Below are 14552 nucleotides of genomic sequence, written 5' to 3' on the forward strand. Positions count from 1 at the left end.
TATACATATTGGAACTATGCAGGCATAGAGAGGACCTCTTGAGGAGGGGGCCAGAGAGGAAAATACATCTACAACGGCAGATTATAGATTTCTTTTGATCACAAAGAGAGGAGTCAAGCCCCCCATGCCCCACAATATAGCGGCACCAAAGACACATTGCTTGATCGAGCAATAGAGTTGGGACGGTCCAGCCGCCCCCGGACAAGGGGACTATTTTGACACCGACGGAGACTACGACAAAGGATCCACACCATACTAGCACCACACAAGAGTCACCAAAAGTGCTCACTATGGAGGACATTGATGTTACTCTCAAAACACTGATGTTTATTTTAGCTTTTATTTTACTTCATTTTATTTTGTACCCAAACATTGTACTAGATCCACCAAGATTTTGGTCTCTTGGGTCATTTTGGCTTTTGGAAGACTTCTAATATAACATATCATTTCATTCCCCTCTCTCTCTCTCTCTCTCTCTCTCTCTCTCTCTCTCTCTCTATATATATATATATATATATATATATATATATATATATATATATATATATATATATATATATATGTGTGTGTGTGTGTGTGTGTGTGTGTGTGTGTGTGTGTGTGTGCGCGTATACGCACACGTGCCAAAAAGCTGATTTCTACTACTCTGAAACCCTCACAATGCCCAAATGGTGCCAATTCTGAGGGTAAGTACATAACTGAAGGCATAAATTGGAACTGTTGAACTAGCTTCTGAAAAACAGCTGCTCAAGGTCCGGTCGAACCCCACCATCTAGAACCATCTGCAACCATGGCGCTGAGATAGTACAGGAGAAGACTAGCAACCAATGATGAAGTTCAGAGGTAGGATGCAATTGTCATCACCAAGAAATCTGCCAAGGGAGATCGAAAGGATGAGCCACCAGGGACAGTGTGGAGCTGTTTAGGAGGTCTCTGGCACAATACATGCAATATGCTAAGGATAGCTAGTACTCCAGTTTCTTGAAGATGATTTGCATACCATGTTGAGGCCTCAGGGTAATACTTGCGACTGGGCAATGGATGTAACCTGGTGAAAGTGTGAAAGTGAACCTTTGAAGCATCATGGAAAGTATTACCCTTGCTTCTAGCATGGCAAAATTCTGTCCCAAACAGTTTCGAGGCCCCACCGAGAAAGGGCAGAAAGCTACAGGTGTCTTGCATGCGCTACGCATCCCATCGGCAAAGCGTTCTGGATTGAAATATTGTGCATCATCACCCCACCAAGCCTGATCATACTGGAAATCAATTATGGGAAGGAGAAACATCGTCTTAGCTGGCACACAAATGCTTCCCAACATTGTCTTCTTTGTTGCCTCCCTTGTAATGTAGGGAACAGGTGGATAAAGACGCAGCGCTTCGTTGAGAATCATGCCAGCCTGGCAATAGAAGAGATGTCAATGGCAATCAGTCCAAATTATAAAAACTTCCCATATGATGATGTATGCCCCTAGTGTCCTCAAAAAAGCAAACAGCCCGCACTTTGATCCATATATGGTGGGTGTGTATGTGCGCATAAGCAGGGATACAAGAGTGAGAAAAGCAAGCCTAAGCACGCAGAAACACACCCCTTGAACCTGTCATAATAGTATTCAGAGCATTATCTGAGGTGAACTCATGGGTGGTTCCAGATAAGAACAGAAAGGTAAGGGTTTGCATGAACTTTAAAGTAAATGCAGGACCATGAAGAACAGGCATTTATATGGATCAGAACACGAGTGACTTACTAGTTTTAGGCTGTGGACAGAATCATGAGCTGGGGGCTCTTTGCCACACACATGCAGCACCTCTTCCCTTGCTTTCTCTTGCCAATAAGGATGCCTTGCTAGGAGCAAAAAAGCCCAAGTCAAAAGGGTCGCTGTCGTTTCCTGGCCTGCAAAGAAAAAAGTCTTGCATTCATCCACAATCTCTTGCAAGGTCAAGGTTGAGTTTTTCTGTGATCCTCTATGCTCTTCCCTATTTGCATCCATTAAAATCCCAAGCAAGTCATTCCCACTGTAATCCTTTCCCCGTCTCATGATGATGTCATGCACACTTGCTTCAATCCTCTTCTTCAATTGCCGAGCATATTGGTTTCGCGAAGTAGGCAGATGTCTGCTTCAAGTATAAACATAAAACCTCCACAAGGTGAAAAAGATATGGGCACAAACCATGTGAGGGACAAAGGCTGGAAGCATCGTACAGCGACAGCAAAACTCACAGAAATAAAACATAAACATGTTTTCTTAATTTAAGTTCAATAATGAGAGGTACATAAAAAAAGAGCAGATGAAAAGAATAGGAACCAGCACCTACTGATAAAATGAGAAAGCATTTGATTAGGTACAGGCCCTAGGGTCATTATTAAGGTTTTTGTTTATAACTATATAGAACTTAAAATAACATAATTCTACGCCACTTTTATCACAAGGTTGCCTCTTGAAGTTGGGGTACATCAATCTCATCCATTAATGTGCAAAGGTTTAATGCTTCACTGTGAATTTGGAAAAACAAGGAAGAAAGGGCTACAAAGAAAGAATGAAGAGTTTCTAATGAACAGTGCAAGGGGGTTTAAATTGATGGGGAACCTCATCTACGCAAACAAAAGTCTAGATCCAAGGTCTGAGAGCAAAAACCCACTTTTTTTTGTACCTCCCCATTTTACCCATTGGATAATAGCTCATTTGCCCCCTTCTACCTCTGAAGGTATTTACTTTTAACTTCAAAAATTCGATGCGGAGTGTGTGAGTTGGGTGACGACTGTGGCAGGAAAGGAAAAAGCAGGCTGGATATTGGAGTGAGCGAGCATGGCGAAGGGCGCTATCTGCTGGGCAGTGTGAGAAGGGCTGGCACCATATACTGCTGGATAGCCACACAAGGAAGGGCGGACTCCCTCGGCACTGCAGCTGGGGTTCAATATGGACCAAGATTATCCACCTCATCAAACAGGATTTGATTCAGCTAGACACCAGGAAGCATGCACAAAGCCAACACAAGAGCTTGGCACGAAGATATCTTTCTACAGAGAGCATATTCTCTAGCTCACAGAGGATGGATATGTGATCAGACTTGCCTATATGGACACTCATTTATCCCATGGGATACGAAGTGCTATTGGCCTCATCGCATCAGCTAGAGATTGCGATAGGCAGATTTAGGAGAGTACCAGCAGAGGCCCTGATTTGCTAGTTGTGTCATATAGAGCCAAAGACAGAGTTACATCACATATGTCATTGTCCGGTATACTATGAGATACGAGGCCGCTACGCAGACACAAGGAGAGTCTTGAGGAGATTAGATAGTGGGAGAGGAGATAACTGACTTCTTTAGAGCAGAGACTCGGCAGTCAGATGAGCAAGCTTCACAACAAACATCAGAGTCCACCTATACCAAAGGTATATTGACTGACAGAGCCATTGAGCTTGGGAGAGCTAGACACCCACGTCTACGAGGGCCACCATGACATCGGCGGAGACTCCATTAGAGGATCAAGGCTATTCTAGTACAACATGGGAGACGTCTAGTACAACCATTTGCATAGACGGACATTGATGATGCTCTTCAACGACCAATGCAATACATCCTCGGACAGCGCCCGATGGCGAGCATCCTTGGACATTGACGTTCATTCTAGCATTTATTTTGTTTCATTTTATTTTGTACCCAGACATTGTATTAGATCCACCAAGATTGTAATAGTTTGGTCTCATAGGTCATTTTCACCTTTTGAAGACGTTTCATATAACATTTCATTTCATTCATCTCATATCTCTCTCTCTCTCTCTCTCTCTCTCTCTCTCTCTCTCTCTCTCTCTCTCTCTCTCTCTCTCTCTCTCGCGCACAAGCATTTGGGAAATATAAAGGGCAAGCAAGTTGAGGGTTTTGGTGACTGGACTCTTATGGATCGGAGATGTATGCGGAGGGCTTAAGATATTGGCCATTCGCAAAGCAGGAGATCTTCAAGGTATCAAGCCCTAAATGCTTAAATGGACAAGCGAGGAATTGTTGAATATGTGATATGTTTAACCTTACACTTAAGTATGGCATTCCTCATGGTTGGGGTACAAATTGGATCAAAGTTTACATAAAGGGGGAGATGTGAATAATGTAGACGACTACAATGTTGGCTCTCATATGGCAAAGTGTGTCATGAAAATGAGATAAGTGAATGAACTCAAAAGAATGGTAAACGTGAATAAGGACACGCGGTTTTTTTGAAATCATCATAGCACCATTGATCATCTTGTCACTAATTCAGTTATCATGGAAGAAAGCGGTTAAAGGTAAAGGATTGTATTGTTGCTTTGTGGACTTCGAGAAAGAATTTGAAAGGGTTCCCTAGGAGAACCCTTGGAGACGTATGGAGGAATATATACACGCCATTTCTTGTATTTACAAGAGGGTGATGTGTTGAGGTGCATATGGGAGTTGGAATTCAAAAAAAATCATAAGTACTATTGGTGTCAAGCAAAGATGCCCACTTTCACCGACTCTCTCTGGACTACTTATTGATGAATTGGAACATATGATACTTGAGTTTATGCAACAAGAAGGCATTGAAGAGGCTTTGATTGGGAATGTGGTGATGCGGATGTAGTGCTTTTGGCTTATTCTTTAAAAGATACACAAAAGCTTATAATTGTCATGGATTTTTTTTGCAAAGCGGGCTAATTGTGAATGGCTCTAAAACAAAGGTTACGCTTGTGAAAACTCTCAACAAGGAGAAGCCATGCATTGTGTGCAATAAAGAACCGCTTGAAGTGGTAGAGAGCTTCAAATACCTTGGCCTTGAGGTTCCAGCCAATCATAAATGAGAAAGACACAACACCATACATGCTCTTACTTCTCCATTGAGGTTATGGGTATGGAGAGAGTCGTGGAGTACATGGTTAAGATGCGGCAAAACCTTTCAAATCAACTTTCAAGAATTGCATGGGAAGCACGTAAAAAGTCCAAAAGACACACAAAAGCAAAATCTTAAGTTCGGGATGGATGCAAGACATCAAGAAGTGGTTTGGAAGATGGGATGCGTTCAACTTGTTTCATGATGCCTCAATATAGTCCAAGTGAATACGGCTTTTTCACCATGCCAATGTATCATGGATTGGGAGAAATCTGGGGTCCATGCTTCATAGATTACACCACATATATTGCCCCCGGCTACAAAACCTTCTTCTTCTCCAAACAAGAGAGCCACACCCACCCTTCCCTGCTCGAGCCTATCCCCTTGAGTGCGATCCGCAGTATTGCCTCCATCAGCTCAGATCTCATTCTTTGTGATGCGAGACACGGCATTGGGGCACCAGCAAGGAGTCTCATCGACCATGCACTTTATCCCCCCATAAAGTTCGCAAGTCTAAGCATCATACCTTACTTGAATGCTCAACTTTTGATCACATTACAGCTTGTTTTCCTCACATTTTCAGCTATGAGCTCTCCCTACAAGCATTCCTTTCCCACCCACAATGTGGACTCTTTAATGCAACGCTCATTTCCACAGTTCTTGAGCCACTTATTAGCTCCAGCACCCCACATGATAAGTCTCTTTTGGTCCCATAGGTCAAATTTGACCTAGAGAAATCTCTCTCTCTCTCTCTCTCTCTCTCTCTCACACGCACACGCACACATGGTCACGCTGGCATCAACACATGTTGTGTGGTCTCTACTCTTTTTGGAAGAAAGCCAATACAACACTTAAAAGCGTAGACCCCTCATAAATGTGATCATTCAAAGTTCAGATACTTTTACTCTAAGAAAGTGGAACGACCTGACTCCTGGAATATAGATTGATTGTAAAACCCCAAGCACCACGTTTTGTTGCTCTTGTTGCAACTTAAAGACTTGCCTCCCTTCCTCATAGCTGCTTCCAAAAGCACAATGCGCTATAATGTCTGATGTTAGCATCTTAAAGTCCTCATAAACATCAACTTCTTTGCCAGCCTGGCTTTCGAGTTCACTTTGCCACTTATCTAGAATAGACTCAGTACAAGCTATTATTGCTGGAGTCATGCCCTAAATTGTCAAAGCATATTAAAAAAGGTGCATTAAGGGACTTCAATGAAGGAGAAAAGAGGAAAACATGTGTACAAACGCAAACCTTCAATTTCTCATAGAAAAAGGCTGGGCTAACAATCCGACGATGTAGCGCCCACCTCTCACCCTTCAATGAGCTAACCGACTGCCCCATCAGGTCTCCCGCATCCGCCCTTAAAGTGGGCTTCTCAAAGTGACCAGACTTATTATAAAGAATCTCTTTCATCTGTTCAGGGTTAGTTATAGGCAAGACTGCACGATATCCGACCCAAAAGACAAAAAGGTCCCCTGTAAATAAGCCTTTTCTTATTAGCTCTCTCTCTCTCTCTCTCTCTCTCTCTCTCTCTCTCTCTCTCTCTCTCTCTCTCTCTCTCTCTAAAAAAAGGTGGCTGAAAGTCCAAAGGCAAGATAAACCTGTAGGTATTACATAAAAGCTAGTGAAAAACCCCTTGGATATTGCAAGATTACAAAACCATATGGCAAAAACCACCAATGATGCAGAGGACATTAAGGGAGATACATCAAAAAACTGGAGGCAGCGGAGGAAGAGATAACTATATAAGAGAGCTTCAATAGAAACAGGCCACCGTAGGGTTTCATTCGGGCGGCCAAAAACCCCACCAAAGGATCTCCAACATCAAACTCCAAAGCTCCATACCAAAAAGGCGTACTCCAGCAGACAACATTACAAACCAAGCTACATCAAAAGTTGGACCCAAAAACCACTCCTCGCCAAAGAAAGGACCAACACCCAAGCTTGCATGCAGATCTTCAAAACAGCAGGACAGGCCAAGGAAGATCCCAGAGAACATCAAAGCTTGCAAACGAATCTTCAAAACCAAAGGAAGCTAAAAACACCCAAATATAGGGGAAAGAAACAGAAAAACAGGTAACAAACAACCAAGCTAAAAACACCCAAATATAGGGGAAAGAAACAGAAAAACAGGTAACAAACAAGCAATGTGCAACCATTCACCCACGCAATCCACACACATGCAAGCAAGCAAACAGTCTACCACCCAAAAAGACATGCAGCATAGGCCAAATCATGCCACACACACAAAATAAAACAAGTCACAGGCAGGGGAACATGAACCACAAGCAAATAAAATTGCAAACAAAGACATCCCTGCAAACAATCAGAAACCAAAGGGGAAAACAGGAAACCAGAGCAGGAATAGCGACACTGCAGATGCCTGGCAGCATAAGGCGAAGACAAATGAAATCGACGCGGCACATCAGCAAGGCACTGTGGGCAGAGGAGGAGGCCGCAAATAATAAGATAGCTTGAGTCTAGATGAGAGGAGCACACCATAAATGGGCATCAGCAGCAGATCCGACACGTCTCTCTCTAAGGTCTCTTTGGATAGTTTCCTACGACGTTAAAATACTCTTCTTCTTCTTCTTCTTCTTCTCTCTCTCTCTCTCTCTCTCTCTCTCTCTCTCTCTCTCTCTCTCTCGTGCTCGCGCAGAGTCTCGAGTGAGTAGACCCTAACAGGGGCAGATTTCCACGGGGAACCCCCTTAAACGGTGTCGATCCATTTGACGTTCGGGGCCTTTCCCCGTGAAGAGAGGTTCTCCAAGCTACGATGCAACACGGGGACTCTCTCTCCCCAATCAAGCAGACATGTCTTTTCGTGCCCACGGACCCAACGGACCGCCTTCATTCTCAAATTCAAGAACTCAAGGATGAAAACGCTGAGCTCAAGGCAAAAGAAGTCGAGCACACCCTCACTGCAAGCATGGCCAACCTTGCCACCCAAGTTCAAGAAGCAACCGTCGCCGTCTCCTCCAAAGTAGAAGAGTGTATACAAAAACGCCACTTACGGGAGGGACTAGCACTTTCTGTCAAAATCGGTGGCTTGCCCTCTGCTTGGTGGGGAGAGAGTGACGACTACGCCTCGACACTAGTCAAGCTCAACCAAGCCATTCACCCAAGGGAGTTTGACCCCAACACAATAGAGAAGGTTCACCACGACAACCGCACCAACCAAGGCATCCTGGCCTTCAAGTCTAAAGAGGCGCGCATAGCACTTCTACAACAAGCACGACTTCTCAAGGGCACCAAAGTATGGATAAGTGAGGCCTTGACCCCGGCCCAACTCAAAGTTAAGAAACTAGAACTCCAAAAGGTTCGAGAAGCACGAACAACCGGCAAATGGGCCGCCTCGATAGGCCATCATCGAGGAATTCCGGACTCCAAAAACTCCCAAGCCACCTTCCCCTTCTCCCCCCTCCCCCCTCCCCCTAAATGACATATGTCACAATTTTGTTGTATCCACACTAGTCATGATTCTCCATGTACTCCTCTACTAAGAGGTCATCCATGTATGTTTTCTTGGTCCCATGGGTCATATTTGACCTGCGAGGACAACAATGAATCTCTCTCTGTGTGTGTGCGCGCGCGCCCGCGCGCGAGAAAAGGGGCTGTATTCTCTATACATAAGAGACCTCGAGAGATGCTCAATGGCCTATCATCCAAAGGAAGTACAAAAGAGTAGTGACAATGTGTAGGCTATGTAAACATCAAGGTGGTTTGTACGATGAATGTAGAATGAACCACTGTGGGGGTGCATAGTGACATGTAATATGACCTTGATCCCGATTGAAAAGAACTGACAACCGCACCCAAGTGTGAAGAAAGACGCATCAACGCTACTCAGCTGCCCTGGAGGAGCCGGCTGAAGAATCCCATTGACTGCGGAGAGTATGCACCAGCTTTGTCCAAATGGCTATTGCACAAAGTGATGACGTGGCATGACCACCCTGAGGGCAAAACTGATGACATGGCAAGAACCCGGATTTTGCACTAACTGCTGATGTGACAGATGTACGGACTGTCCGCAGATTGCGCTGACTGGCTGATGACATGGCAGCTGTACGGACGCCCGCATTTCACGCTGACATGCTGACGTGGAAGCTGTATGGATTTTTGCAAATCACGCTGGCTGCTTTTTGACAGTTTCTGGAGCCAGAGCCAGTTGCTTTTGGGACTCAACTGGTTTTATGTTTAAGCCTTTAGGACTCTGCTTTAGCATCCCTTGTAATGTTTATAAGGACCCATAGGGCCGTCACTCTGCAAAGCATCTAGACGCAGAGTCTGAGAGAGGAGGTTCCCGACGGGAGTTGTACTTGGCTCAAAGATTAATAGAAAAGAAATACCGAAAGGAGCGCCAGGTTTTGGGGCCAATACCTCTGGGCACGGATCTGCGCCGGGCAGTGTCGTCTCGAATTGAATTTTGATCTACAGTTGTGAATTATTTTGAAATGACTTCTCTTTTTTGTCACGACGGAATCTAGACTTGGGGTGTCAAAGTTTGTTACAACTGTCAAAATGGTGGATGTAGGGGAAGGGAGTTTGTTATAACTGTCTCGCTCGTCGAAATCCAACTGGTGACCTGCATCTGGGATCATCTGTAGAGTTCACGGTCTATAACCCAAGGGAGTAAGCGGGAAGACCGGATTTGTTAGCAAGCCCTCATAAAAGGTGCGTGACCCCGGAAATTGCAAAAGCCATGTAACTGCCCCCCACATCACGAGCCCATCATGGATGCCCACTCTAACCAACAAATAGCAAACCGTCATCCACACCGGTTGCGCAAAAGAGCAAACCAAGAAACAGTGCCTCAAAGACTGCTCAGATGTACATTTCTGACAAGTTGGATCATGACCAATGACTACCGACCAAGTACCAACAGGCAATCCTGCATGGGCTATCATCCACATGAACAAACATATCCTTTGGCTGATCCGGAGGGTCCAAATGCATGACCAAAACTGTCTCTTGAAAACGCGCTGATCCTGCCATACCTCAGACTGGTGTGGACGGTGAGGAGGGTGCCGAGTCCTCTTGAAAACGCGCTGATCCTGCCATACCTCAGACTGGTGCGGACGGTGAGGAGGGTGCCAAGTCCTCTTGAAAACGCGCTGATCCTGCCATACCTCAGACTGGTGTGGACGGTGAGGAGGGTGCCAAGTCTACAATATCAGGTACAACATCAAAGGATCCAGTTTGTGGAACTGCAAAACGTGACACATTTTGCGGCACAAATTGTAGAGTTGTACAAATGAGTGACATGGCAGCCTTTCAGGCGTCATTTTTTGGACATATTGACTTTCAGAGACCCACGTACATTGTGAACTATCTCTGTCTATACAATGTTGAGAGTGTCCACTGATCTAGAGTAGTAGTAACATGTCCACATGGCCCATGGAGCCAATGAAGCTGCAAAGGACAAAGGCTCCATTCAAAGAAACTCTGTTTAGCAGCGAGCTAGGACATCTCCCCTCTGCTTGACACCAAACAATAGTTATCTGTGCAATTACCATCGATTTTTAGCAAGCATTTGAAATTTTAAAAAAAGACAGTAGTAGTAAAATGTCAACATGGCCCATGGAGCCAATGTAGCTGCAAAGGACAAAGGCTCCATTCAAAGTAACTCTGTTGTGCAGCGAGTTAGGATATCTCCCCTCTGCTTGACACCAAACAATAGTTATCTGTGCAATACCATCGATTTTTAGCAAGCAATTGAAATTTTGAAAACACTTTTTTTGCATGTGCTATCCACCACAAGCAAATTTAAGGGCTCAATTTTGATTTAACAGTTAGTTCTTGACTGCACCCTTCTCTATAGGAAAGTCTAAATCCATCAAGGTCCGAGGTTAAGACTTGGCAATCTCAAATGAGTTAGCATTTATTAAAGGGTAAACCAAAGGCACATCCACACACAAAGAAATCATCCACTGGAGCCTTGTCAGAATGCTTGAAACTGTTAAAAGGAGAATGTATGTGTGAATCTTCAACTAAGAGCTACATGTCCCCTCTCCATTTATTGGTCCAAAAATAGAAAGTGGCATCCTAACATCACATCACAAATCCCAAATTTGGCTTGTGCTTAAAGTTTTCGAGATACCTGTTTTGCAGCAAATCAAAGCTTCTGTATAACCCATTATCTCCCTCTTAATGTTATATCTACTACAACAAGATTGAAGAGCAGTATTGATCTTTGCAATCAGATAAAAGTCAGACCCAAATACAGCATTCCATCGAGCATGACTAGTCAAAAATGCCCACCCCATTTTCAAAGCATGAGATCCATCTCGGAGATAGGTAAATTTTGAGGAAAAAAAACTTTAATCAATTGCATTCACTGTCCCAATGACTACCTTTATAAAAAAAATACCATGTATAGAGTTGATCTATGGTCATACACAGGCCATATACCCCCATGACCACTAATGGATTTAAGCATGCTAGAACTTCGGGATCTCACGCGATCCTCCTCCTTGAATGATCCACCCAAGGAGGAAGAATCCCTGATGCACTTTCACCAATGTGTTAGTTTCTTCATGCAATAGTCAAAACGGGAGGTGTAGTGCACCCACAACCTTCAAACAATGAAGCACAGACCTTACCGTTAAAAATAACTAATTTGGGACTCTGCTCAACTGTTCATTCAATTTTATCTTCTTCACCGCACATGATAGTTGACAAGAAAAGGACTTACCATATAAGTTCTTCCACTCATAGTAATGTGGAGCTATGAGAGGGGTAACCGTGTGGGGAGGACGCAAGGCAAGAGAAGATGATCTTGTTGTGGGCGAAAATTCGACAACGCGAAGCGTCCCAAGCGACAACTGGTAAGGCATGCACTGCACACCCTGCTTCTTTAAAGCCCTGCTGATGAGCCATGGCGCTAGCAAAACCGCTCTGAATGCTTTCCACAGCAGTAAGCCGCCCACAAGAAGGATAACTGTTGCTACGCGCATCATGAAATGCAGGGTGGTGGGTGATAAGGTGAAGACCCCCACGACGTTCTCGTTGCCTATGGAGTGCCAAAATCGGTCTCTTGCCTCACATGCATATTTCGTACACTTCTACCAATCTACCAACATACATAATGGAGGGCCTTCGGATGGGAGGAGTGTGAAGGAAAGTGATATTTCTCCTTTCCTACTTATATCCCGGATGATGGGCCTTAAGGTGTGAAGGAAAGTGATATTTCTCCATATCTTGGAAATTCTATCGTGAAAGTTGATTCCCATGCATTTGTTCGCAGCAGTCAAACAGTAGTGATTCAAGGGTGACGTCATCTCTTAGTTAAACCTGTATCTCTCTATCCGGCAATCCACACCCTAGTGATTCCAATTTTGACCAAATGTGAAAATGACGGCTTCTTAAAATGTAATCACATATGTTTGCATCTTACAAACGCATCACATAATCCAAGAAGTTGGTACAGACAAACAAATTAATGTTTATGTTGTTAGTCATGATTGATATAATAAGATGTTTTGCTCTTCAGAGTGTAGGGTTTTAAGGTGTATAAGCAAAAGAACCATTCATGTTGAAAGAAAACATTAGGTAGAATTTGTGATTACAAAGGGCTGCATATATACAAGCTTCTCACATGGAATTTGCCTGCTACACATGCTACACACAAGCACACAAGTTTCTTGCTTACACACACATCTTGCCTTTATGAAGGCACATGCAAGCTTTGCATGACTTCTAGACTAGAGGGTTTTCCTATCGGTGTGAGATGCGACAAAATCCACAACCCCAATAACCCTCTGCTTGTGAGTTTTGTAATGTAGTACTCACACAAAACATCCTCCCATCAAAACACACTAGAGGTAGGTACACAATTTTGCCTCCCCTTGACACACAGGGTGTAGGCACACAAACCTCCCCTGGAAGAAATGGAACACACGATCCCCCAAACACAAGGTGAGATCACACAAATCCTCCCCTCCAACACAATTGAGGGCAATGACGAAGCATGTAGATTCGCAGCAGTATCAGTTGGGAAGGGAGGATACAACATTGAGTGTGTGTGTGTGTGTGTGTGTGTGTGTGTGTGTGTGTGTGTGTGTGTGTGTGTGTGTGTGTGTGTGTGTGTGTGTGTGTGTGTGTGAGAGAGAGAGAGAGAGAGAGAGAGAAGACACTTTAAAGAGAAGAAAACGCTAAAGGACAAATAAAGGAGAAGAGAAACATGAATATACCAACTTGAAGTTAACCACCTCTTTATATGGACACAAAAGGTCTTTTGACTTTCCATCTTCATATGTCTTTTGACTTTCCACCTTCATCTGTCTTTTGACTTTTTGCCTTCATCTGTCTTTTCATTTCCTAAACTCACCCTTCACTTAGGCACTTAATATTTTTGGAAAGAATTTTTATTTTTTTGAGATTGGGGAGACTAATGCCTCTTTTATTTAATGAAGAAAGACAAGCACCTTTACACCTAGCTCATGGGGTTGCTTGCACCTTGCATGCATGCATAGAGAAACCTAAAATAAAAAATAAAAAAGTAAAAGTATTTACAATGAAAAATAGATGTTTTATTAATTAAAATAGAACCTAATAATAGCTCAATTAAGCCTTACATTACGCTTTGATACCAATTTTAGGGTTTTGAGATAGATAAGCAAAAGAAACATTCATGTTGAAAGAAAACATAGTGATTGCATTAGATAGAATTTGTGAATACAAACGAGCTTGTCAAATGGAATTTGCCAACTACACATGCTACACACACACACACAAGTTTCTTGCTTACACACACATCTTGCCTTCATAAAGGCACACACATGCTTTACATGACTTCTAGACTAGAGGATATTCCTATGGGGGTGAGATGCGACAAAATCCACAACCCCCCAACACAGAGCATTAACCGACATGTATGCCAAATGTGGTTTGCTTTGGAAGGCACGCAAATTGGATAATGACCTTTCCAATTTGGGATGTTGTTTGTTGGAATGCATTGAATTCAAGATGTGCCCAATAGGATAGGGTCAGGAGGCAATGGGCAATTTTAGCTAATGTCAAGCTAGAGTTTGTCTCTAGCAAAGTCCAAAGTCATCGGGCTCTTTTCAATATGCTCTCCATGGGCACTAGGAGATTTTGGAGGTCTTTTAGAAGGCCGTTTTTTTCCTCTCTTTTTTTTTGGGGGGGGGGGGGGGGGGGAGAGAGAGAGAGAGAGAGAGAGAGAGAGAGAGAGAGAGAGAGCACCAATGCTATGTAACATATAAAATACATGAAATAAATCAAGAAATAAGAAAAAACACATGAAAAATCGACACAATCTCGTATTCTTTGGAAGATAACTTTTTGTTAAGACGGAGTTGGCAGTTCAATGAGTGGACTACTAAGAAAGAAACTGAAAGAGCCACTTTGATAGCCAAAAGGTATTGAGAGATAGCGACTTTACTATACACTTATCCTCCTCTCCATGATTCTCCCTCAATGGTAAGGCTGTTTTTCTTGTTACTCTCAGAACTATGGTTTCTATGGATTCATCTTCTTCCTACCCAAAAAGCTCTAGGGTCTGCTCTACTCTCTCTCTCCAACTAATCTCACCACGAGTCTACCAAGAAGGCCATGTAGTAGCATTAGCTCTATTTCCATTTCAAACTCCCTCACTACAAATAATCAATACAGAGTAAAGGATAAGCAAAGGTTCTCTCGTTCTCATGCAGCAACCGTAGAATGAGAAAAAAGTTTTCTACGACAAATC

The 14552-nt window shown here is 43.5% G+C and overlaps 1 protein-coding gene across 1 annotated transcript; it reads right to left on the reverse strand.

The window, feature by feature from the left end:
* Nucleotides 1-621: 621 nt before the first annotated feature.
* LOC147417596 (cytochrome P450 CYP72A616-like) lies at nt 622-12378 on the reverse strand. The gene is made up of 5 exons (XM_086506562.1): nt 11538-12378; nt 6095-6318; nt 5765-6009; nt 1746-2112; nt 622-1397 (listed from the first exon to the last, which is right to left on the reverse strand). Exons 1-5 carry the CDS (start codon nt 11800-11802, stop codon nt 966-968), a joined length of 1533 nt encoding a protein of 510 aa, XP_086362688.1. The 5' UTR covers nt 11803-12378; the 3' UTR covers nt 622-965.
* Between the last annotated feature and the right edge of the window lie 2174 nt (nt 12379-14552).

Source organism: Adiantum capillus-veneris, chromosome 30 (genome assembly GCF_014529385.1).
Source record: "Adiantum capillus-veneris isolate H3 chromosome 30, ASM1452938v2, whole genome shotgun sequence".
Lineage (NCBI taxonomy): Eukaryota > Viridiplantae > Streptophyta > Polypodiopsida > Polypodiales > Pteridaceae > Adiantum > Adiantum capillus-veneris.